The 27390-nt window shown below is 42.9% G+C and overlaps 1 protein-coding gene across 1 annotated transcript in view; it reads right to left on the bottom strand.

Moving 5' to 3' along the window:
* Positions 1-4326: 4326 nt before the first annotated feature.
* LOC106567698 (protein yippee-like 1) overlaps positions 4327-27390 on the bottom strand; it is a 31019-nt gene continuing 7955 nt past the window's right edge. The window contains exons 2-5 of the mRNA XM_014137290.2: positions 18117-18396; positions 7150-7193; positions 6907-7015; positions 4327-6277 (exon numbers count right to left, since the gene is read on the bottom strand). Of these exons, the coding sequence (XP_013992765.1) occupies positions 6188-6277; positions 6907-7015; positions 7150-7193; positions 18117-18224 (351 nt within the window). The 5' untranslated portion in view covers positions 18225-18396 and the 3' untranslated portion in view covers positions 4327-6187. The remainder of the gene's footprint in view (positions 6278-6906; positions 7016-7149; positions 7194-18116; positions 18397-27390) is intronic.

Genomic DNA, 27390 nt, shown 5'->3' with positions numbered 1-27390 from the left:
TTCCACAAATTAACTGTTAACAAGGCACACCTGTTAATTGAAATGCATTCCAGGTAACTACCTCATGAAGCTGGTTGAGAGAATGCCAAGAGTGTGCAAAACTGTCATCAAGGCAAAGGGTGGCTACTTTGAAGAAAGTCAAATATAAAATATATTTTGATTTGTTCAACACTGTCAGGGTATGTGTGAAGGGCTGTAGGAAGTCAGGCGCAGGAGAGTAGATAGTTGGTAGCAAAACGAAGCCTTTTATTTGGTGACCCAAAAGCACACGGCACAAACTAACACAAAATACAAATAATGGTTTAACATAACATAACCCAACTTAACCAGCCTAACGTGCGCATACATGAACAGATTACCAATACCACACAAAGACATGGGGAAAACAGAGGGTTAAATACACAACACATAATGAGGGAAATGAGAACCAGGTGTGTGGAAAAACGAGACAAAACAAATGGAAAATGAAAAATGGATCGGTGAGGGCTAGAAGACCGGCGACTTCGACCGCTGAACACCGCCCGAACAAGGAAAGGCATCGACTTCGGGAGAAGTCGTGACAAACACTTTTTTGGTTACTACATGATTCCATATGTGTTATTTCATAGTTCTGATGTCTTCACTATTATTCTACAATGTAGAAAATAGTCAAAATAAAGAAAAACCCTGGAATGAGTAGGTGTGTCAAAACTTTTGACTGGTACTGTGTGTGTGTATATATACTGAGTTTAAATGTATTTGGCTAAGGTGTATGTAAACTTCCGGCTTCAACTGTATATAACTCAGTTTTTCACAATTCCTGACATTTAATCCTAGCAAGAATTCCCTGTCTTAGGTCAGTTAGGATCACCACTTTATGTTAAGAATGTGAAATGTCAGAATAATAGTAGAGAGAATGAGTTATTTCAGCTTTTATTTCTTTCATCACATTCCCAGTGGGTCAGAAGTTTACATACACTCAATTAGTATTTGGTAGCATTGCCTTCAAATTGTTTAACTTGGGTCAAACGTTTTGGGTAGCCTTCCACAAGCTTCCCACAATAAGTTGGGTGAATTTTGGCCCATTCCTCCTGACAGAGCTGGTGTAACTGAGTCAGGTTTGTAGGCCTCCTTGCTCGCATGTGTTTTTTCAGTTCTGCCCACAGATTTTCTATAGGACTGAGGTCAGGGCTTTGTGATGGCCACTCCAATACCTTGACTTTGCTGTCCTTAAGCCATTTTGCCACAACTTTGGAAGTATGCTTGGGGTCATTGTCCATTTGGAAGACCCAACCATCCTGACTGATGTCTTGAGATGTTGCTTCAATATATCCACATAATTTTCCTTCCTTATGATGCCATCTATTTTGTGAAGTGCACCAGTCCCTCCTGCAGCAAAGCACCCCCACAGCATGATGCTGCCACCCCCGTGATTCACAGTTGGGATGGTGTTCTTCGGCTTGCAAGCCTCCCCTTTTTCCTCCAAACATAACAACGGTCATTATAGCCAAACAGTTCTATTTTTGTTTCATCAGACCAGAGGACATTTCTCCAAAAAGTACAATCTTTACCCCCATGTGCAGTTGCAAACCGTAGTCTGGCGTTTTTATGGCGGTTTTGGAGCAGTGGCTTCTTCCTTGCTGAGCGGCCTTTCAGGTTATGTCGATATAGGACTTGTTTTCCTGTGAATGTAGATACTTTTGTACCTGTTTCCTCCAGCATCTTCACAAGGTCCTTTGCTGTTGTTCTGGGATTGATTTACACTTTTCGCATCAAAGTACTGTCTCTCTAGGAGACAGAACACGTCTCCTTCCTGAGCGGTATAATGACTGCATGGTCCATGGTGTTTATACTTGCATACTATTGTTTGTACAGATGAACGTGGTTCCTTCAGGCGTTTGGAAATTGCTCCCAAGGATGAACCAGACCTGTGGAGCTCTACAAATTTTTTTCTGAGGTCTTGGCTGATTTCTTTTGATTTTACCATGATGTCAAGCAAAGAGGCACTGAGTTTGAAGGTAGGCCTTGAAATACAGCCACAGGTGCACCTCCAATTGACTCAAATTATGTCAATTGGCCTATCAGAAGCTTTTAAAGCCATGACATCATTTTCTGGTATTTTCCAAGCTGTTTAAATGCACAGTCAACTTAGTGTATGTAAACCTCTGACCCACTGGAATTGTGATACAGTGAAATATAGGTGAAATAATCTGTGTGTAAACAATTGTTGGAAAAATGTATTGTGTCATGCACAAAAGTAGATGTCCTAACCGACTTGCCAAAACTATAGTTTGTTAACAAGAAATGTGTGGAGTGGTTGAAAAGCGAGCTTTAATGACTCCAACCTAAGTGTATGTAAACTTCCAACTTCAACTGTATATATAATAATGGTGTGTATAGACAGTATGAACCATATATGAATAGAAAAGGCGTGTACAGTAGTAGTTGTATAGAATGAGCCATTACTAGAATATATATAAAGTGGGTAAAACAGAATGTAAACATTATTAAAGCGACTAGTGTTCAATTACTCTATAGTGCACAGCAGTCTCTAAGGTGCTGGGTACAGTATCGGGTGGTAGGCGGCTAGTTACAGTGACTAAGGTTCAGGGCAGGGTACTGAGAGGAGACCGGCTTGTGGTGACTCTTTAACAGTCTGATGACCAGGAGATAGAAGCTGTTTATCAACCTCTTGGTCCCAGCTTTGATGTACCTGTATTGTCTCCTCTTTCTAGATGGTAGGGGTGAACAGGCCGTGGCTAGGTTGGATGAGGTCCTTGGTGATCTTCTTGGTCTTCCTGTGAAACCAGGTGCTTTAGATGTTCCCCCCATAATGCGTTGGGCTGACCGCACCACCCTCTGGACAGCCCTGCTACCAGGCGGTGATACAGCCCGACAGGATGCTCTCAATGATGCATTTGAAGAAGTTTGTGAGGGTCTTAGGGGCTAATATTAATTTATTCAGCCTCCTGAGGTTAAAGAGGCGCTGTTGCACCTTCTTCACCACACTGTCTGTGTGAAGAGACGATTTCATGTCGTCAGTGACGTGCACACACAGACACAATGTCAAGACCACTCACCATTGCTAATTCAAGATCACACACACCTCTAAACCTCTACTGGGCTGTACTACTGAATTAAAAATATATCCCACTTAACCCCCATCCCCCAAGCAAATCCCTTTCATACATACGTTCACTCTTTCCAACAAAAAAAACACTCCACACCAATTGGCCCCGCAGACTGGAAAGAGCATGTGGTTTCTGAGGACCAAAAAATAGAGCAGCAGCAGCAAGAGAGAGGTAACTCCGCTCTCAATGTTCATGAAGGGCTCTCATAGAGGAGTACAGTATGTGACAAAGTCAGCACTGTGCATTCATAGGGCCATTGTACATGACTATCTATAGCACATAATGTTATGGCTTTGGGAGTAAGAGACTGAAAATGGATCTCAAACTAAATTAAATGTTTGTTGAGGTAGTGGTTAGCAGGTGGGGTCCGACGTTTTAGTAACCCAGTTCCACTGCTGCATAGCTTAACGTTAAATACTGTATCAGATAAGTTATATTTTAAGTTGTTCAAGGGATTGTGTATGATTCTAACATTACGGCAACATAATTCATTCCCTCTAATGGGGTATTCACATGCAACTCAAACTTTCATGCTTACCTTCCACTGCTTTCAATGCTCTAATCTTGGCTCAAGAACAAGCCATGCATACATATCCCAACTAAGCATTTCTGTCCCTAATAAAACCACTCAAATGAATATTTTTGGGAGACAACAACCCACAATTTTTCTGTGACATTGTGGCATGATGCTGAGTACCAGTCAGGGATGACAGGTAACACTAATGCCAACCATTCAACCATTCACACTATTTCCCCTGGAACCCAGTTGCTAGGAGACCCTGTCCCACCATCTGCTGCTATGGAGATAGAGTGGGAGGCCCGGGAACAATGGAGAGCCCGGTGATGAGAACCAGCTGAGGCTAATATCCTCTTCAGACATCCAATGTTCAAAATGTCTATCCGTATCTACTTTTACACATTATGTACCAGCCTTTAGAGTCAGGCAGATGTGGGAACAAATGCTTTTGCCTCATGGGATAATACATATATGCATGAACAGTTATCGGTTATGCAAGTTTCTCTGAAATCCATAGTGGTATTATCCTAACAGCTGGAAAGTCAAAACATATGTACGATACAATTAGCCTGGTTGCCAGATCTGTTTCTGTTTAAGCCAGCTCATTTCTGGTTGTTGTTCATCTCAAAAGCCAAATTTGGCTCAAGTACAAAACAAGACTGGCAACCAGGTGAGTATAAAATGTACTTTGGCCTTTGCTTCAGATCAGTCAAATAAGAATCTTTATTGAGTCCCATATATTGCCATCAACTTTCCTTCCTTTACAAAAGACACACAAAAAATACATTTTCAAATAGTAAAAAAGTAGGAAATCTAACTGTCCCACAAGGTGCCCCAAGACAGACAGCAGAGCATACATAATCATCAATTGAATAAATGAATAAATAAATAAAACATTGAATATGGCTATTTATATGGTGTAATACAGTTTATCATTATATAATAATAATGCTTATGTTCATAGTGAATATACAGGCATTAACATAGTAATTGTCTCAACCAAACAATGCATTATCTCACAGAGAAAGCCCAGGGTTCGACAGTGGCTCTGGGCCAATCACAATCTTTCATTCTGCAACTTCCTGATACAAGCAATCTAGGCAGGTCCATTGTTTGGTCAATTTATTGTTGATGGGAGAGTCTTTGGTTGTTGTGCTGGGATGTGTGACACCCTCTGATTGGGTATTTCCACTGTCAGTCACATTCTGTTGATTTCAATTGGTTCTCCTGTTCCAGACTGTAGAAAGTTAATTTTAACTGTTGGTATTTTCTCTAATCTCGTAAAATCAGCAAAACAAATAAGCGAGGAGGCAGTGGAGGAGGCCGAACCAGGTAAACAGAGAACTACCAGTTCACAAACATCAATCTGTGAAGCTCCAGAATTAGCTGTAGAAATAGATCTAGAATCAGGTAACCCTCTCCATATCCTCACCTCAACCACTAGGGGGGAAACACAACACTAACTTTAGATCAGTGTCTAGGCACAAGGCACTCCACTTGCCTCATTTCATCATCAGTTTGCATCACCATTATAATGTCAGCTTTGAGCATTATTTTGAAACCGAAAAGAGCTAAGGGTGCTACCTAACTTTTTTTGTTCTGTCTCTTTACCAAGGTGACATGAAAACCTCTTGCACTCTGCCACTGTTCATTGTACACACCACCATTACTGAAACATTTACAGAGGGTGGTAACAGCACACTCAGAAAGGCAAAAGGACGACAACTTGAGTGACACCTTATTTTTAAGATTGCTACCATTGATTGGAATTGAGGTGTGAGGAAGGAACTAAAAAGCTGCTACCTTTGAACAAAGGGAGTAGAAGGGGAGATTGTCCCCAAACAAGACCAAATAAATTCATAAATAAATCAATACCTTAAACTCATGCTCGAATAAATAAAAAAATAAAGAACAGCAAAATATATGTCTTTTTCCAGATGAACAGTCAAGCAGTTTTCTGACAATCAGTTTCAATCCCTCAAAGGGAGTTTTGGACGATTTCAGGCTACAAGAAGTCTGGTGATTCTGGTTGATTGGTTGGGTGGTTTGTGTCTTCCATGTGTGTGTGAAGAGGGAAGGATCCACATAGGGTAGTGAGGGTGATCGTAGGTAAAAAAATAAAAATAGAACATTTTCACCTCATTGTAGTGTTGGTGGGTCTTGGGGGTACATCCTTGTCTGTCCAGTACTATGTTCATTGTCCATCTCATTCACCCCCCAGATAGACCATTACCTATGACCTATAACCCTTAACCTGTGGTCTCCTGTCCACCCTGAAGCCTGGGACAAGCATCAACATGCAGTGTGAATACAAACATGTCTCTGAGCCACTGTGTGTGTGCATTTCTGTATATTCTGTAGACTGGAAATGATTTATCATTCTTGTAAACACACAAGCACACACACACGCTTACACCTATGTATTGTGGGGGTACATGAACTGCATGTCAGGTGGATAGGGTCACGTGGATGAGCTAGCGGTAAACCTTATTGGTGAGTCCAACACTGAGCTGTGCCCTACAGCTAAGCCACGCCTCTCCAACACTCTAGGTCTGCCCACTCAGTCCCAGCCATTGTCCTTGATCATGTGGGCCAGCTCGATAATGAATTTCCCCTCCTTGTACTTCTGACTGCTCTCAAAGGCATGCTCCTGCGGAGATTGGGGGGTGGGGGGATAGAAAGAGAGAAAGAGAAAGACAGGGACCGAGAACGGGAAAGAGGGGAGAGAGAGAGACAGTCACAAACATTAGTGAACGGATGAAACAAGCATTTTCATGAATGTAAACAGTGCCTTGCTGTTTTCTATCTGGGGTCATCTCTCTTGTTGTTCTATATGTAATCTCAGTGTGAGTGATTGTGTATGTGTGCGTGCGTGAGTTAGTAAGTGAAAGTGAATTGAGTGTGTGTGTGAGTGATTGTGTGTGGGAGAGAGTAATAGTGTGTTTGTGTGCTTATTATCCCCCCATTGATAAGTGTACTAGGTCAGCAGCAGCACCTTTGGCAGTGTGACAGTGCAGGAACATCAGGCCTCGTGGAGGATATTAATAATAATATCACACAGATGGCAGCGCCATAAAACACCACAAGGCCGCGTACCGTCCGGGTCTCTCTCGCTGACCTCCACGCACGCACGCACGCACGCACCTTAACCAACATAGTTAGCCACAAAGCGGAGCCAGGGACCCCAGCAATGTGGAGCATTTATGTCTATAGATGTGTTATACACCTGTATGTCTACAGAACTGTTTGTCGGGGATTCCTATGTAATTAGCTACTCACGTATTTCCAGCCCAGTGTGGTTTTACAGTTTTCACAGTAGATATCAGCAACCGCATGAAGCCCTGTCAACAGAACCCTCTCTTCTGCTAGTCCACACCCCACGTTCACCCTGAGAGGGGGGGAGAGAGAGGAATAATGTTATAAAGGGAGAGAAAGGCGAATAAAAGAAAGAGTGAGAAAGAGAGAGAGGGGGTGTCAGAGGAGAGAGGGATGAAGTGATAAAATGGGGGCTCAGGTACTTACACTGAGTTGAACAGGTACGCTCGGCCTTGACTTCCTTGGAAAGACTGAATGAGAAAGAGAGAGAACGGGATGAGAAAAGCCATACATTAATATCACAGGAGTAGACATTTAGAATGGTCGGTTGTTTTTTTCATTTGTCTTACACAGCTTCAAAGCAGACAGATGGCATAGCTGTTCCTAAAGCAAAGGTATTCCATTCTCTATCCCATTCAGAAAAGATGATTTATATGTTCATTATTGTTAGCTCAGAGACAGATAAGTGACTATTTTCAAATTTGGCACACAGAAACATGAGGCCATGAGTAACTTGGTCAAAAAGAATGGCGCCGATTGGCGCTGTCATAAGTAGTCTCACTTAAACCCTAATCAAATTAAATCAAATTGGTCGCATACACATATTTAGCAGATGTTATTGTGGGTGTAGCGAAATGCTTGTGTTCCTAGTTCCAACAGTGCAGTAATATCTAACAATAGACAACAATACACACACATCTAAAAGTAAAAGAATGGATTAAAGAAATAAATAAATATTACGATGAGCAATGTCGGAGTCCGGAGTATATAGTGCATTCACTTTTTCCACATTTTGTTACGTTACAGCCTTATTCTAAAATGGATTAAATCATTTTTTTCTTTATCAATCTACACACAATAACCCATAATGATGAGGCGAAGAAAGGTTTTCAGATTTTTTTGCAAATGTATAAAAAAAAAAAATGAAATATCTTATTTACATAAGCATTCAGACCCTTTGCTATGAGACTCGATTTTGAGCTCAGGTGCGTCCTGTTTCCATTGATCATGCTTGAGATGTTTCTACAACTTGATTGGAGTCCACCTGTGGTAAATGTAATTGATTGGACATGATATGGAAAGGCACACACCTGTCTATATAAGGTCCCACAGTTGACAGTGGCCATGAGGTCGAAGGAATTGTCCGTAGAGCTCCGAAACAGGATTGCATCGAGGCACAGATCTGGGAAGGGCACCAAAACATTTCTGCAGCCTTGAAGGTCCCCAAGAACACAGTGTCCTCCATCATTCTTAAATGGAAGAAGTTTGGAACCACCAAGACTCTTCCTAGAGCTGGCCGCCCTGCCAAACTGAGCAATCGGGGAGAACCGCCTTTGTCCGGGAGGTGACCAAGAAGTAGTGGCCAGACTGAAGCCACTCCTCAGTAAAAGGCACGACAGCCCGCTTGGAGTTTGCCAAAAGGTATTTAAAGGACTCTCCGACCATGAGAAACAAGATTCGCTGGCCTGAATGCCAAGTGTCAGGCCTGGAGGAAACCAGGCACCGTTCATCACCTGGCCAATACCATCCCTACGGTGAAGCATGCTGGTGGAAGCATCATGCTGTGGGGATGTTTTTCAGCAGCAGGGACTGGGAGACTAGTCAGGATCGAGGGAAAGATGACTGGAGAAAAGTACAGAGAGATCCTTGATGAAAACCCGCTCCACAGATCTCAGGACCTGAGGCTGGGGAGAAGGTTCACCTTCCAACAGGACAACGACCCTAAGCACACAGCCAAAACAACACAGGAGTGGCTTAGGGACAAGTCTCAGAATGTCCTTGAGTGGCCTAGCTAGAGCCCGGACTTGAACCCGATCGAACATCTCTGGAGAGACCTGAAAATAGCTGTGCAGCGATGCTCCACATCCAACCTGACAGAGCTTGAGAGGATCTGCAGAGAATAATGGGAGAAACTCCCCAAATACAAATGTGCCAAGCTTGTAGCGTCATACCCAAGCAGCTACGTCTGGTAAGACGTGTGTCTATTTGTCAATAACTACTGGCGCGCGATGTCTAATATTAAAGAAGTCTCGAGGAATTGCTCGCCTGAGGTAGAATACCTCATGATAAGCTGTAGACCACACTTCTACAAAGAGAGTTCTCATCTATATTATTCTATATTATTCGTAGCAAACTTAAATCCGTTATACATCATATCTACCAGAGGAAAAACAACTCTAGATCACCTTTACTCAACACACAGAGACGCATACAAAGCTCTCCCTCGCCCTCCATTTGTCAAATCTGAGCATAATTCTATCCTCCTGATTCCGGCTTACAAGCTAAAAATAAAGCAGGAACAACAGTGACTCGCTCAAAACGTAAGTGGTCAGATGACGCAGATGCTACGCTACAGGACTGTTATCACAGACTGGAATATGTTCAGGGATTCGTCCAATTGCATTGATGTGTATACCACCTCAGTCATCAATAAGTGCATCGACGACATCACCCCCACAGTGACTGTATGTACATTTTCCGAACAGAAGCCATGGATTACAGGCAACATCCGCACCGAATACTTGAGCTGTCTCTTTTCACCTTTCCGGACGCTTATAAGAAATCCCACTATGCCCTCAGATGAACCATCAAACAGGCAAAGCGTCAAAACAGGACTAAGATGGAATCTTACTACCTCGGCTCTGATGCTCGTCGGATGTGGCAGGGCTTGAAAAATATTACGGACTACAAAGGGAAACCCAGCCGCGAGCTGCCCAGTGACGCGAGCCTACCAGAAGAGCTAAATGCCTTTTATGCTCACTTCGAGTCAAACACTGAAGCATGCATGAGATCACCAGCTGTTCAGGACGACTGTGTGATCACGCTCTCTGTAGCCGATGTGAGCAAGACCTTTAAACAGCTCAACATTCACGAAGCCGCGGGGCCAGACGGATTACCAGGACGGATACTCAAAGCATGCGCGGTCCAACTTGCAAGTGTCGTCACTGACATTTTCAACCTCTCCCTGACCGAGTCTGTAATACCTACGTTTCAAACAGACCACCATAGTCCCTGTGCCCAAGAAAGTGAAGGTAACCTGCCTAAATTATTACCACCCCATAGCACTCACGTCAGTAGCCATGAAGTGCAATGAAAGGCTGGTCATGGCTCACATCAACACCATCATGCCAGAAACCCTAGACCCACTCCAATTTGCATACCACTCCAACAGATCCACAGATGACACAATCTCAATCACACTCCACACTGCGCTTTCCCACCTGGACAAAAGGAACACCTATGTGAGAATGCCATTCATTGACTACAGCTCAGCGTTCAACACCATAGTTCCCACAAAGCTCATCACTAAGCTAAGGACCCTGGGACTAAACACCTCCCTCTGCAACTGGATCCTGACGGGCTGCCCCCAGGTGGTAAGGGTAGGCAGCAACACATCTGCCATGCTGATCCTCAACACTGGGGCCCCTCAGGGGTGCATGCTTAGTCCACTCCTGTACTGTCTGTTCAACCACGAGTGTGTGGCCAAGCACGACTCCAACACCATCATTAAGTTTGCTGTCAACACAACAGTGGTAGGCCTGATCACCGACCATGATGAGATCGCCAATAGGGAGGAGGTCAGAGACCTGGCAGTGTGGTGCCAGGACAACAACCTCTCCCTCAGTGTGAGCAAGACAAAAGAGCTGATCATGGACTACAGGAAAAGGAGGGCCGAACAGGCCCCAATTAATATTGATGAACTGAAGTGGAGAGGGTTGAGAATTTTAAGTTCCTTAGAGTTTTAAGTTCCCACATCACCAACGAACTATCATGATCCAAACACACCAAGACAGTTGTGAAGAGGGCACGACAACACATTTTCCCCCTCATGAGACTGAAAAGATTTGTCATGGGTCCCCAGATCCTCAAAAAGTTATACAGCTGCACCATCGACAGCATCCTGACAAGTTCTATCACCGCCTGGTATGGCAACTGCTCGGGTCTGACCGTAAGGAACTACAGAGGGTAGTGCATATGGCCCAGTACATCACTGTGGCCAAGCTTCCTGACATCCAGGACCTATATACTAGGCGGTTTTAGATGAAGGCCCAAAGAATTGTCAAAGACTCCAGTCACCCAAGTCATAGACTGTTCTCTCTGCTACTGCACAGCAAGCGGAGCGCCACGTCTAGGACCAAAATGCTCCTCAAAAGCTTCTACCCTCAAGCCATAAGACTGCTGAACAATTAATCAAATGGCCACCCAGACTATTTACATTGATGACCCCCCAAATCTAGCTCAGGCAGTTAGTACCATTGGTACCATTTGAAAGGAAACACTTTGAAGTTTGTGGAAATGTGAAAGGAATGTAAGAGAATATAACACAATAGATCTGGTAAAAGATAATACAAAGAAAAAAAACAACCGTTCTTTTGTACCATCATCTTTGAAAGTCAAGATAAAGGCCATAATGTATTTTTCCAGCACAGGTGCAATTTAGATTTTGGCCACTGGACGGCAGCAATGTATGTGCAAAGTTTAAGACTGATCCAATAAACCATTTGCATTTCTGTTCAAAATTTTGTATCAAGACTGCCCAAATGCGCAAACATGTGCCTACTTTGTTTATTAATAACTTTTCATGTTCAAAATTGTGCACACTCCTCAAACAATAGCATGGTATACTTTCACTGTAATGGCTACTGTAAATTGGACAGTGCAGTTAGATTAACAAGAATTTAAGCTTTCTGCCAATATCAGATATGTCTATGTCCTGGGAAATGTTCTTGTTACTTACTCCCTCATGCTCACCTTAGCCTAAGTTAGCTCAACCGTCGCGTGGACGGGATACCGATGAACTGCATTGTTGGTTAAGGGCTTATAAGTAAGCGTTTCACGGTAAGTTCTACACCTGTTGTATTCGGCGCTTCAACAAAGTACTGAGTAAAGGGTCTATATATATTTTTTTAAAATAAATTTGCAAGCATTTCTAAAAAACAGTTTTTGCTTTGTCATTATGGGGTATTGTGTGTAGATTGATGAAGGGAAAAAATAATTTAATCCATTTTAGAATAAGGCTAAAACGTCATTTTTTGGGGGGGAAAGTCAAGGGGTCTGAATACTTTCTGAATGCACTGTATATATTATATTTTATATTATGTGATGGGATGTATAGACATTATGGACAGTATGTGGATAGAAGAATACGTGGACAGAATAGTATATGTACAGAAATTGTTGAATAGGATGGCCTTGACTAGAATACAGTATATACATAAGAAATGGGAAAAACACAATGTAAACATTATTAAAATGACCAGTGTTCCATGTCTACAGTATGTACATAGAGCAGCAGCCTCTAAGATGCAGGGATGAGTAACCGGGTGGTAGCCGGCTAGTGACAGTGACTAAGTTCAGGGCAGGGTACTGGGTGGAGGCCTGCTAGTGATGGCTATTTAATAGCCTGATGGCCTTGCAATCGAAGCAGTTTTTCGGTCCCAGCTTTGATGCACTTGTAATGACCTGGTAATGACCACTTGTAATGCACAATTGAGAGCATCCTGCGGGCTGTATCACCGCCTGGTACGCCAACTGCACCGCCCTCAACCGCAAGGCTCTCCAGAGGGTGGTGAGGTCTGCACAACGCATCACCGGATGCAAACTACCTACTCTCCAGGACACCTACAGTACCCGATGTCACAGGAAGGCCAACAAGATCATCAAGGACAACAACCACCCGAGCCACTGCCTGTTCACCCCGCTACCATCCAGAAGGAGAGGTCAGTACAGGTGCATCAAAGCTGGGAACGAGAGACTGAGCAACAGCTTCTCTCTCAAGGCTATCAGACTGTTAAACAGCCATCACTAACACAGAGAGGCTGCTGCCTACATACAGACTCGAATCATTGGCCACTTTAATAAATGGATCACTAGTCACTTTAAATAATGCCACTTTAATAATGTTTACATATCTTACATTACTCTCATATGTATATACTGTATTTTATACCATCTATTGCATCTTGCCTATGCCGCTCGGTCAGCGCTCATCCATATATTTCTATGCATATATTCTTATTCCATCCCTTTAGATTCGTGTGGATTAGGTAGTTGCTGTGGAATTGTTAGATTACTTGTTAGATATTACTGCACTCTCAGAACTAGAAGCACAAGCATTTCGCTACACTCGCATTAACATCTGCTAACCATGTGTATGTGACCATTACAATTTGATTTGAGCTATTCTTCCACAAATTAACTTTTAACAAGGCACACCTGTTAATTGAAATGCATTCCAGGTAACTACCTCATGAAGCTGGTTGAGAGAATGCCAAGAGTGTGCAAAGCTTTCATCAAGACAAAGGGTGGCTACTTTGAAGAATCTGAAATCTGAAATATATTTTGATTTGTTTAACACTTTTTTGGTTACTACATGATTCCATACGTGTTATTTCATAGTTTGATGTCTTCACTATGTAGAAAATAGTCAAAATAAAGAAAAACCCTGGAATGAGTTGGTGTGTCCAAACTTTTGAGTGGTACTGTACCTTTAACCTATATCAACTCAAGCTTTTGTGTGTATTTTCTACAACTACAAGGGAACTCCCAGGAGGCACATAAAATACAAGCCTCTTTTTGACTGGATGAGCCAGAGCTCTGCCCTACAATATAGCCATAGTGAAAACAGCCTTGAGGGAGGAGGCTTTATGACTGGCTGTTTTTCCCGGGGGTAGTGTGCTCGCACCGTGACATGTGGGTAGCTTCGTAGCCACCAGGCACCATTCATGCGGGTGATATACACAGAACAGGTCTGCACTGGGCAACTGCCACATCATAGTCATAGTCAAAGGGACGGACGGCTGTGCTCCACACCAGAAACTGAACACTAGCCAATCAGGACAGGGCTAGAGGTTAGAGCCCAGACAAAGGAAGTGGGTTGACCTCTGAATGAGACCTAGTGGTGTCTTTAATACCTGCTGGGACAGAGGTTATGATGAGAAACTGGAGTTGAGAAGTGGCTATGTTCCATGCAATCTAATATACTGCAGACAAACATAAAGCCTCTATGGTTTAAAAAGCGGCTGCCTTTAAAAAGTAACAAATCCATGTGAAAACAGCCTATGTGGCATCGATATGAGTCAGAAACAGTTATTCTGGTGTCAAACTTGACTACCAAGTCTAAATAGGATAATGTTGGTCATAAAGTCAGTCTCGTCTAAAACGGAGTTTGGAACAACTTTGCATCACAACAGGTAAATAATGAAAGTTGGGTTTTGATTTGACTATGTCCATTTGCCCAGTAACATGGGATGAACCGCTGTGGCGATTGCCCTTGATCCAATGAAATCAAATTGTATTTGTCACATGCGCCAAATACAACAGGTGTAGACCTTAACATGAAATGCTTACAAGCCCTTAACCAAAAATGCAGTTCAAGAAATAGAGTTAAAAAAATATTTACCAAAGTAGAAAATTAAATAAAAAGTAACAATAAAATAACGAGGCCATAATACAGGGGGTACTGGTACCGAGTCAATGTGCGGTGGTACAGTGGAGGTAATTTGCACATGTAGGTAGGGATAAAGTGACTGTGCATAGATAACAAACAGCGAGTAGCAGCAGTGTAAAATTAAAGGGGGAGTTCAATGTAAATAGTCCGGGTGGCCATTTGATTAATTGTTCAGCAGTCTTATGGCTTGGGGGTAGAAGCTGTTGAGAAGCCTTTCGGACCTAGACTTGGCGCTCCGGTACCGCTTTCCGTGTGGTAGCAGAGAGAACAGTCTATGACTTGGGTGACTGGAGTCTTTGACAATTTTTTGGCCTTCCACTGACACAGCCTAGTATATAGGTCCTGGATGGCAGGAAGCCTGGCCCCAGTGATGTACTGGGCCGTACACACTACCCTCTGTGGCGCCTTACTTTTTGAGAATCTGGTGACCCATGACAAATCTTTTCAGTCTCATGAGGGGGGAAAGGTGTTGTCGTGCCCTCTTCACGACTGTCTTGGTGTGTTTGGACCATGATAGTTTGTTGGTGATGTGGACACCAAGGAACTTGAAACTCTCGACCCGCTCCACTACAGCCCAGTTGATGTGAATAGGGGCGTGTTCAGCCCTCCTTTTCCTGTAGTCCACAATCAGCTCCTTTGTCTTGCTCACATTGAGGGAGAGGTTGTTGTCCTGGCACCACACTGCCGGGTCTCTGAGCTCCTCCCTATAGGCTGTCTCATCGTTGTCGGTGATCAGGCACTGTTGTGTCGTCAGCAAACTTAATGATGGTTGGAGTCGTGCTTGGCCACGCAGTCGTGGGTGAATAGGGAGTACATGAGTGGACTAAGCACGCACCCCTGAGGGGCCCCCAATAGCATAGACAGTGAGACAGACCTGCCCAGCAGCTCCAACTTTCTTTACATAAGACAACACGTCGCACCAAACACCTTAGTTAGATGTAAAATTGCGCAACAAAAACATCCTTGGGAAAAACGTCTAAATTAATTACAGATTTCTTGAGTTATCTTAGATTCATTCTGGGGATTTTGAGGAAGTGAAATAGGCTTCCGCATCTACAGTGTCTCATGGGGGACAAACATCATTAACCAAACGTGGAATCGGTCAGGAAACACACTTCCAAGACTAAAATTATTTTTTTCTAATGAGCAACAGAATAACACGTGTGCCAATTGGCTTGTTCAGTGGCTCTTTAACACACACAAACACACACACACGCAAATCCACTTTTTCTCCTACATACACTAACTCTCATTGTTTCCTTCTTTCTTTCCCTCACTCTCTTCCTCTTTCTCTCTGATTCTCACACACACACACATACACAAAATCATCCATCCACACATACAGCTGAAGTCGGAAGTTTACATAGACTTAGGTTGGAGTCATTAAAACCAGTCCAAAAATTTCTTGTTAACAAGCTATAATTTTGACAAGTCGGTTAGGACATCTACTTTGTGCATGACACAAGTAATTTTTCCAACATTTGTTCACATATTATTTCACTTATAACTCACTGTATCACAATTCCAGTGGGTCAGAAGTTTACATACACTAAGTTGACTGTGCCTTTAAACAGCTTGGAAAATTCCAGAAAATTATGTCATGGATTTAGAAGCTTCTGATAGGCTAATTGACATAATTTGAGTCAATTGGAGGTGTACCTGTGGATGTATTTCAATGCCTACCTTCAAACTCAGTGCTTCTCTGCTTGACATCATGGGAAAATCAAAAGAAATCAGCCAAGATCTCAGAAAAAAACATTGTAGTCCTCCACAAGTCTGGTTCATCCTTGGGAGCAATTTCCAAACGCCTGAAGGTACCACGTTCGTCTGTACAAGCAATAGTATGCAAGTATAAACATCATGGGACCACGCAGCCATCATACCGCTCAGGAAGGAGACGCGTTCTGTCTCCTAGAGATGAACGTACTTTGGTGTGAAAAGTGCAAATCAATCCCAGAACAACAGCAAAGGACCTTGTGAAGACGCCGGAGGAAACGGGTACAAAAATATCTATATCCACAGTAAAACGAGTCCTGTATCAACATAACCTGAAAGACCGCAACCACTGCTGCAAAACCACCATAAAAACGCCAGACTACGGTTTGCAACTGCACATGGGGACAAAGATTGTACTTTTTGAGAAATTTCCTCTGGTTTGATGAAACAAAAATAGAACTGTTTGGCCATAATGACCATCGTTATGTTTGGAGGAAAAAGGGGGAGGCTTGCAAGCTGAAGAACACCATCTCAACCGTGAATCACGGGGGTGGCAGCATCATATTGTGGGGGTGCTTTGCTGCAGGAGGGACTGGTGCACTTCACAAAATAGTTGGCATTATGAGGAAGGAAAAGTGTGAATATATTGAATCAACATCTCAAGACATCAGTCAGGAAGTTAAAGCTTGGTCGCAAATGGGTCTTCCAAATGGACAGTGACCCCAAGCATACTTCCAAAGTTGTGGCAAAATGGCATAAGGACAACAAAATCAAGGTATTGGAGTGGCCATCACAAAGCCCTGACCTCAATCCTATAGAAAATTTTCGGGGCAGAACTGAAAAAGTGTGTGCGAGCAAGGAGGCCTACAAACATGACTCAGTTACACCAGCTCTGTCAGGAGGAATGGGCCAAAATTCACCCAACTTATTGTGGGAAGCTTGTGGAAGGCTACACAAACGTTTGACCCAAGTTAAACAATTTAAAGGCAATGCTACCAAATACTAATTGAGTGTATGTAAACTTCTGACCCACTGGGAATGTGATGAAAGATATAAAAGCTGAAATAAGTCATTCTCTCTACTATCATTCTGACATTTCACATTCTTAAAATAAAGTGGTGATCCTAACTGACCTAGGACAGGGAATTTTTGCTAGGATTAAATGTCAGCAATTGTGAAAAACTGAGTTTAAATGTATTTGGCTAAGGTGTATGTAAACTTCCGACTTCAACTGTATGCTATCATTGCCCTCTTTATTTTAGTCTGACACAAACATGCTGCTTCCATGGAAACTGTGTGTTTGCAGAGTGAATCCAGTCAATCTGATTTGATGTGCTGCTGGCTTACACTAAAAGCCTACTAGTGTCTATGAAAAGCCGGGAGAGGCCGTGTGTGTGTGTGTGTGTGTGTGTGTGTGTGTGTATTAGGGAGCTTTGTAGCTGGGGATATTACCCGGGATGCTCTAGTCTAGAGAGTTCCAGGAGGGGACAGTTATGCTGATCTCTCTCGCCCCTCTCTTTCATGGTTTCTTTTTCCTTCTTAATTTCTCTCATAGTTGCACACAAAGCTAAATGGACTAAGGGCTATCCCTTGATCCCGCCATGTGGGTTAATTAAGTCAGGGCTATATACTGTGTTTATGACCCACAGTTTCTGTGCCCTCATACTCACAATTGGACATAACAACTGGTGGAATAAAGTGAACCCTGATCAACCTGGTGCAACATGAATAACATCTGATGTTATCGCAAGCAAAGGAGCAAATGGAAGCAATCACGTTGCGGCAGAATCTACTCTCGATTGCAACCGCACACACACAAACGCACTGAGGATCTGCAGTAGATGCTAGGCAGCGTGCCATCAGTAGGATTTACAGCCGTGAAAATATGGAGTATAACTACCACTGGCCTGCAGCTTCATACACATGACATAAAGCTTCATACACATGACATAGTTTCCATATTCATAGTTGTATTTCAACTTTTTTTGTCCTTGCAGAAAAAGCCTACCTTGGAGATGAGCTCGTCATGGTTGGCCAGGTGTGCTCGACAGTGGATGCAGCTGTAGGTGCGGTGGCAGTTGGGCAGGTAAGCCTGGAAGGTCTTGGAGCGCGTCATGATGATAGTTGCCTGGGAGACGGTGACGGTTGCAGGGGCAACGGCGTTGCTGTTGCTGGGTGGGGTGGGGGGGCGGTGCAAGAAAGGGCTTCCAGCCCAGGACGGTTCGCAGGGGAAGCACCGCAACACACAGGTGAGGGCCGTGGTGGGGCGTGGGGCGGGAGGCACACACCTGGGACACACACACACACACACTTTAATATGGATCCATGATGACGGATCATGTTTGTCATGAAGGTGCAAAAATAGTTTGTGTATGTTGAGTCTACCAAATATTAATATTTAATGTTGAACTTACCATTTTTGTTATTTAGCATACGCTCTTATCCAGAGCGACTTACCGGAGCAATTAGGGTTAAGTGCCTTGCTCAAGAGCACAGACAGGTTTTTCACCTAGTCGGGATTGAAACCACGGACATTTCGGTTACAAACATAACGCTCTTAACCACTAGCCTACCTGCCTCACACGCATTAACGTATGTACCCGTCTGCGCACACAGACACGACACAGACATACACACGCGTTAGAAACCCCTACTACTTTAAGATATGGTCTCAAAGGAATTTGAGTGAAACTCCCATGGAGCAGGAAAATCCCCTCAGGCAAAATTGCTGTGAAAATTGCTGGTTCATTAGCTCAATCTTTCCACAAGTCTTAAATGAGGTTCTCTCTCTCTCTCTCATATACATCAAAGCATGGTGGAAGGCGTTTATGTGAATCATGACACAATTCAATACAATGCTCTCTATCGTATCATGGTACAACTATGATAGACTCTATGGCAGCAACACACACAACACAGACAATAAAACGGCACACACACACACACACACACACAAGGTCAGTGGGCCAGAATTGGACTATCAGAAGTCTGGAACCCTGCCAACCGCGTGGGCTCCACTAGAAAGACACTACTGACTGACTCAATGTAGCCACACACATCTGTGTTTTCGTGAAATGTCAGGAATCTTTGAAGTGTCAAATGTTTTCACCATTAAAAATCATGTTTTCCATAACCCCTAACCCTAAAACCTAACCCTTAAGCATAAAATAGCATTTTAACAAATTCAGGACCTGCAAAAAGTCCACTTTTCAAAAAATGTTTTGTTTTCCTAACTTTTCAGGACATTAAGGTGAAATGTTAGGACATTGGGGTCCTGATCATGAAGGAAAACAAGTGTACACACACACAAAGAGTATGAGGGAAGGAAAGGTGTGTAGGACAGGATGTGTACGGCAGTAGAGAGTGAGCTAGTAAATGCTACTGGCCTCAGTGGCCTGCTACTGAGCCAGCACCAAAATGGTAAACATTGACGTACATTATCATGGTTTTTACGATACCAGTACTGCAATTTTTCATGGCAAAATGCTACTGGCCTCACGAAGCAGACCCAACTCTTTGGTCCTTTAAAAACATATGTGTAAAATATTGTGAGCTATAGCTTGGAAAATAAATAAAATGTGACTCTGGATGCAACATTAGGGCTGTTTTCCTACAGAAATTCAATCCGCTATGTGTTTTGTTTCCTTGCCACGATACTAACGAGTATCGAGATACTGGTATCGTCCTGTCTCTAGTTTTTATGTTCACAGTCTCATAACCTAGTTTTTCTTAAATTCTTTTAAATCTTTCGTAGGTGTTGCACTTTTTCATAGCTCTGGAATGATATCCAGCTGTATAATGTTGGCAGTGTAAGTGCCTTTAAATTCTTCAACAGGCCTAATTAAAACATAACAGGCTGCACAAAAGACTATGCTAACATTTGCCAAAACAGGATATGGCAAGCTATGAAGGCCCAATTACATTGTCCAATTACATTCACTATTCTGTCATGTGACACTGAATGCTCTGAAATTAGGCTACGCTCGCTGTCAGCTGTCATGAACTGCCAAACAGTTATGAAAAGTGTTCATGTCGATCCATCCTTATATGGAGTGTACAGTGGGCAATATACCAAGCATACAAAACTGTCGGTGAAGTGAAAAGAACATAATAATGAAGCAGAAACAAACTCATGTATGGTTCCAGATTTGTAACATTTTGGGGATGACTTTGGATGATTCCATCTTGTGAAGAAGGGCTACCTCATTTGCACCTCTGGCCACATAAACAATGGCCGTGCCCATATATTGTCCTATGAGTTCCCTCTACAGGGGCCTATACTGTTAACACACTAGCCATACACAAGGCTGCCAGAATGTGCACTCCTGTATCCCCACTCAGCAGTTCACGCTAGGTAAGCGGCTCATGCCATGTAAGCTTGCTGTAAAGCCTGCTGACTAAGGACCCAGGGGCCTGGCACAATATGGAGGGGCAACCCACCACCCTCTGAGAGAAGAATGGAAGTGCTGAGCGCTCTCTCTCCCTCTCTCTCTGGGCAAGGCGTGTGGGCAAGGTGTGTGTGTGCACGCGTGCACATGTACCATTCCAAATGGCCAATCAAACAGACCAGCACAATCTCAAATTATTAGAGGCGCTAGCTGGATCAGTCGAGCCTTTTCAAATAAACAGACATCCCCTCTTGATGCAATAAAGCTTGGGATGACAAATTATAATTTACTTTGAGGTTAGCTGGGCTGTATAAGCCATTCATTGTCAGATTTGTCTGTGGGCAACAGCTGCAGCACCTCACGTAGCCGGCAGGTGTGTGTATGTGTGTGTGCCCACCAGTGACACAATGGGCAGGCATCACTAGCTATTCTCTACCCTACCACATGCAAAACCAATGAAAACAAAAAGCAAGCCTCTACACTATTCATTAAACAGAGCCTTAATAACAACTGCCTTCACCCCAGCACAAAGGTTAAAAAGAAAGGCAAATATCAATATACAAAAGATTAAACACAGAAACAACAGCCAGCTCATAAATATAAGAGGTGACAAGCTATCATGGTGGGGTCATTTCAAATAGGCCTAAAAGCCAACTATTTAAATAGATCTTAAAGCCATGAAATGACTGCCTGGCTACCAATGAGCCACAGTAAATCAACCATGCCATGTAGAGAAAGATAGTTAGCTTCCTTTGAACTTCATGTGGCTCAAATAAGTGTCTCAGCCCATCAAAGGAAATTGGAGAGTTCTATCGAAGTATCTGGATTAATCTACTATAGGCATAGGAGTCACATTTCAATTAGCTTCCATAGCAACTGCGCATAACTCCAGTGGGAAAAGTGTCACCCTCGAAACATGCATCTGCATCTCAATTAACCTGGTATGAACTAGTGTTATGTTAGATAAGACCCTCGGATAGTGTCCTTGTGTTGTCCTTTTCGATATTGGCAGAGAGGAGTCTGAAATTATTTTGAGGGAGTGAGACTGTTGAAACAGCATCATTTATTGGCGATATAGCGTTCACCACCGTGCTTGTGCAGGAGCTCACTGGAGCTGAGTACCGGCACCTCAAATGTTCTACTGCTTGAGCTCCTGTTCCTCTTATAGAATATTAGCTCAAAGTATTGTGGAGCTCCTGCACATAAATATAAACAGTAGCAGCACCCAAAATGAGTACCGGCACCTATTTCAGTCCAAGTCAAGACCTTTCACAGCTTTTTGGTCTATGTTGTCATTAGCTAGCTGACAACGAGTTCAGTTAAGAATAGATCTGTTAGTGTTTGTGATGTTTTGTTCAGCCAACTAGCTAGAACAACACAGGCATCTGTGCCATGGGGATGGAGATGAGGCTGGCATCAGTGATGGGCATGAGACAGAGAAAACACAGGGGTCAGAGATACTGGAAGAATGAAAGTGGAAGAGAGAGAGAGAGAGAGAGATCGAGAGAAAGAGAGAATCTAAAAAAGGGCAGGCAAAATGAGGACAGAGATGGAAAGAGAAATGGCAGCAAGTGCAGGAGGAAGAGAAAGAGAATAACAGAAGGAAAAGAGAGAGAATGAAATAAAGAGAATGAAAGACAGCAGTAATATGAGAGAGAGAGAGAGAGAGAGAGAGAGAGAGAGAGAGAGAGAGAGATTATAAAAAATGATAAATAAAGGACAGCGGGAGAACCAGGTCAGTGGTAGCAGCAGCAGCAGTACTGGTGTCAGGCGCATGTGAGTGTGACAGTATACGTCGATATGACCAGACTAGGATAGGCTGCTAGTACATTTGTATTTATTAGGATGCCCATTAGGGCATTAGGGCCAAGGCAGAAGCTAACTTCTTCAGGTCCAAACAGGATTAAAACAATTACATCACAACAAAATGTAACAGCCTGCATTGTACAATATATTATTATAATATTATTACAAATGTACAATATAAAATTGACAACACTACAATACAACAATATTACAATATGTAGGCCAGGGACGTCGCCAGATTTCACAAATAGCTCCACTAACTCAGCACCACTTTGCTAACTAGCTACAGTGACGTGTGGTGAGGTCAGTGGCTGGGTAAGCACTGGTTATTATCAAAGCCAGATTTACTCACAAATAAACCTTGATGAAGCCCAAGTTCACCATACAACAGATATCTCCAACACCCAGTGTGACATACGCTATTAACCTAAATTAACAAATCATTTTCACCAAATGTAAATACCAATGTAGCCAAGATACACATGCTATAGCCTCGGATGGCGGCATATTTCATATCATCCGACAAAATGACACACTGCTCAGCTCAGCCATAGAACGATGTAGCATCTACACTAAAATACCAAAATATGGACACATATTCGTGTTTCGGAGGGTCGTGTTTCGGAGGATGCATGGCTCTCGACCTTTGCCTCTCCTGAGTCCGTACGGGAGTTGCAGCGATGGGACAAGACTAACTAAATTGGGGAGAAAAGGGGGGGAGAAAAAATGTAAATAAAAAAAGGATTTACAATTCTTCGGATTTGAGGCGCGCACAAAACACACAATTATATTATGTGAAATATTATTAAACAAGTGGCAAAAAAAGGAAACACCAACAAAGTGTCTTAATAGGGCGTTGGGCCAGAACAGCTTCAATGTGCTTTTGCATTGATTCTACAAGTGTCTGGAACTCTACTGGAGGGATGCGACACCGTTCATCCACAAGAAATTCCATAATTTGTTGATGGAAAACACTGTCTCAGGCACAGCTCCAGAATCTTCCATAAGTGTTCAATTGGGTTGAGATCTGGTGACAGACAGATATACACATCCTTTAAACCCCCATGCTCCTTTGAGACCCCTCTTTCAAAGGCACGGAGATCTTGTCTTCTAGCAAAGGTAGCCCAAATAATGGGCAACTGGGCATTTTTATACATGACCCTAAGCATGATGGGATGTTGATTGCTTAACTCAGGAACCACACCTGTGTGGAAGCACCTGCTATCAACATACAGTGTAACCCTTGTTTAAAGTTTTAAAGTTTTAAAATGTCACATGCACAAGTATGATCAACCAGACAAAAACACAGATAGTGCATTTTAGAAAGAGAAGTGGGTACAAAGAGAAGTGCTTTTCAGTTTTGTTAAAGAAATTCTTGAGTTTACTAGCATCTAAAAATATTTACCTTCTAAGTGGTAAATGGCACGTGTGTACATACAGTTGATGTCGGAAGTTTACATACACTTAGGTTGGAGTCATTAAAACTCGCTTTTCAACCACTCCACAAATTTCTTGTTTACAAACTAGAGTTTTGGCAAGTCGGTTAGGACATCCGCTTTTGTGCATGACACAAGTAATTTTTCCAACATTTGTTTACAGACAGATTATTTCACTTATAATTCACTGTATCACAATTCCAGTGGGTCAGAAGTTTACATACACTAAGTTGACTATGCCTTTAAACAACTTGGAAAATTCCAGAAAATTGTCATGGCTTTAGAAGCTTGTGATAGGCTAATTGACATCATTTGAGTCAATTGGAGGTGTACCTGTGGATGTATTTCAAGGCCTACCTTCAAACTCAGTGCCTCTTTGCTTGACATCATGGTAAAATCAAAAGAAAATCAGCCAAGACCTCAGAATAAAACATTGTAGTACTCCACAAGTCTGGTTCATCCTTGGGAGCAATTTCCAAATGCCTGGAGGTACCACATTAATCTGTACAAACAATAGTACGCAAGTATAAACACCATGGGACCACGCAGCCATCATACCGCTCAGGAAGGAGACGTGTTCTGTCTCCTAGAGATGAACGTACTTTAGTGTGAAAAGTGCAAATCAATCCCAGAACAACAGCAAAGGACCTTGTGAAGATGCTGGAGGAAACAGGTACAAAAGTATCTATATCCACAGTAAAACGAGTCCAATATCGACATAACCTGATAGGCCGCTCAGCAAGGAAGAAGCCACTGCTCCAAAACCGCCATAAAAAAGCCAGACTACGGTTTGCAACTGTACATGGGGACAAAGATCGTACTTTTTGGAGAAATGTCCTCTGGTCTGATGAAACAAAAATAGAACTGTTTGGCCATAATGACCATCGTTATGTTTGGAAGGCCATCGTTATGTTTGGAGGAAAAAGGGGGAGGATTGCAAGCCGAAGAACACCATCCCAACCGTGAAGCACAGGGTGGTAGCATCATGTTGTGGGGGTGCTTTGCTGCAGGAAGGACTGGTGCACTTCACAAAATAGATGGCATCATGAGAGAGGAAAATTATGTTGCTTCAATATATCCGCATTTCAAGACATCAGTCAGGAAGTTAAAGCTTGGTCGCAAATGGGTCTTCCAAATGGACAATGACCCCAAGCATACTTCCAAAGTTGTGGCAAAATGGCTTAAGGACAACAAACTCAAGGTATTGGAGTGGCCATCACAAAGCCCTGACCTCAATCCTATAGAAAATTTGTGGGGAGAACTGAAAAAGGGCGTGCGAGCAAGGAGGCCTACAAACCTGACTCAGTTACACTAGCTCTCTCAGGAGGAATGGGCCAAAATTCACCCAACTTATTGTGGGAGGCTTGTGGAAGGCTACACAAAACGTTTGACCCAAGTTAAACAATTTAAAGGCAATGCTACCAAATACTAATTGAGTGTATGTAAACGTCTGACCCAATGGGAATGTGATGAAAGAAATAAAAGCTGAAATAAATAATTCTCTCTACTATTATTCTGACATTTCACATTCTTAAAATAAAGTGGTGATCCTAACTGACCTAAGACAGGGAATTTTTGATAGGATTTAAAGTCAGGAATTGTGAAAAACTGAGTTTAAATCTATTTGGCTAAGGTGTATGTAAACTTCCGATTTCAACTGTATATGTATGTATGCGTACATATATGTATGTATATTTGTTTTACTGCTCTAGGGATATAGTTATTGATTGGATAACTTTATTTACGATTATGTATTGATTTACTCTGATGTTTTCACTCTTTATGCGATGCGCACTGCAGAGAACACCGGAAGAAGAATTATAACTGAATTATCACAGTGAATTATTGTAATGTTTGTTAATGTGTCAATTAATCCCATAGGGGATGGGTTGCCAACTGGTGATTTGACACGAAAATAAAATGCACATTCATTCATTCATTCAGTGAAATGCCGTTTTTGCAAACTCTATTCCCAACAACTAAGTAATCAATAACAATGTAATTAAAAAAATAACAAGGTAGAACAAACCAAAAAAACTAGAAATAAAAATAAGAACACGATAAAGTAAGAAAGCATACTATATACTATATACAGGGTCAGTTCCAGTACCATATTTACAATGTTCTTCGCCTGCCCAACAGCGAGCAGTGAGGGAGATGGTGGTTGCCATGCCTTTCATGAATAAAGTCACATCTTGTATGCTGCCTTTGCCTTGTCTTAGCCTTCCCTGTAGCTCAGTTGGTAGAGCATGGTGTTTGCAATGCCAGGGTTGTGGGTTCGATTCCCACGGGGGGCCAGCACAGAAAAAAATGTATGAAATTGTATGAAATGTATGCATTCACTACTGTAAGTCGCTCTGGATAAGAGCATCTGCTAAATGACTAAAATGTAAAAAAAATGTGTAGGAATACTGGATTGATAGAGGTGCGTATGTACAGACTCCTGAGTGGCGTAGCGGTCTAAGGTACTGCATTTCATTGCTAGAGGCGTCACTACAGACACCCTGGTTTGATTCCAGGCTGTATCACAACCAGCCTTGATTGGCGGTGCACAATTGGCCCAGCGTTGTCCGGGTTTGGCCGGTGTAGGCCGTCATTGTAAAAGGAATTTGTTGTTAAATAAAAGGTTAAATAAAAATGTGTAGGGGTAAGGTGACTAGGCATCAGGATTTATGATTAACAGAGTAGCAGCAGCGTATATGTTGATTGTATATGAGTGGGTGTGTGTGGAGTTAGTATAAATGTATGAGAAAGTGAGTGTTTGCATGTGTGTTGGAGTGTCAGTGTGTGTAGGGCCCTGTGAGTGTGCATAGAGAAGACTAAAATACAAGGGTCAACTCAGATAGCTAACAAAATGGCTACACATACTATTTAGCAGCCTTATGACATGAGGATAGAAGTTGTTCAGGAGCTGTTGGTGTCTGTTTTGAAGCACCGGTATCGCTTGCCATGTGGAAGCAGAGAGAACAGTATATGGCTTGGGTGGTTGGAGTCTTTAACGATTTTCCGAGCCTTCCTTTCATGCCATCTGATAAAGAGGTCCTGGATGGCAGGGAGCTCGGCCCCAGTGATATGTTGGGCGGCCTGCACCACCCTCTGTAGCGCCACACACTGTTTCCTTTATTTTGGCAGTTTCCTGTATATAATAAAAAAGGTTCTGGGCTTCCCGAGTGGCACAGTGGTCTAAGGCACTGCATCACAGTGCTAGAGACGTTACTACAGACCCGGGTTTGATCCCAGGCTCTGTTGCAGCCGGTCGTGACCGGGAGACCCATGAGGCGGCGCACAAATGGCCCAGCGTTGTCCAGGTTAGGGCAGGGTTTGGCCGGTGGGATGTCCTTGTCCCATCACGCTCTAGCGACTTCTTGTGGTGGGCCGGGTGCATGAATGCTGACTTTGGTCACCGTTGTACAGCGTTTCCTCTGACACATTGGTGCCGCTGGCTTCCGGATTAAGCGAGCAGTGTGTCAAGAAGCAGTACAGCTTGGCAGGGTCCTGTTTCGGAGGACGCATGGCTCTTGACCTTCTCCTCTCCTGAGTCTGTACAGGAGTTGCAGCGATGGGACAAGACTGTAACTACCAATTGGATATCATGAAAAAGGGGTAAACATTTTTTTATAATAATTTAAAAAAAAGATTCTAACAAAATGTC

This window comes from Salmo salar, chromosome ssa13 (assembly GCF_905237065.1).
Source record: "Salmo salar chromosome ssa13, Ssal_v3.1, whole genome shotgun sequence".
NCBI classification, from domain to species: Eukaryota; Metazoa; Chordata; class Actinopteri; order Salmoniformes; family Salmonidae; genus Salmo; species Salmo salar.
This window is presented reverse-complemented; position numbering and strand designations above follow the sequence as displayed.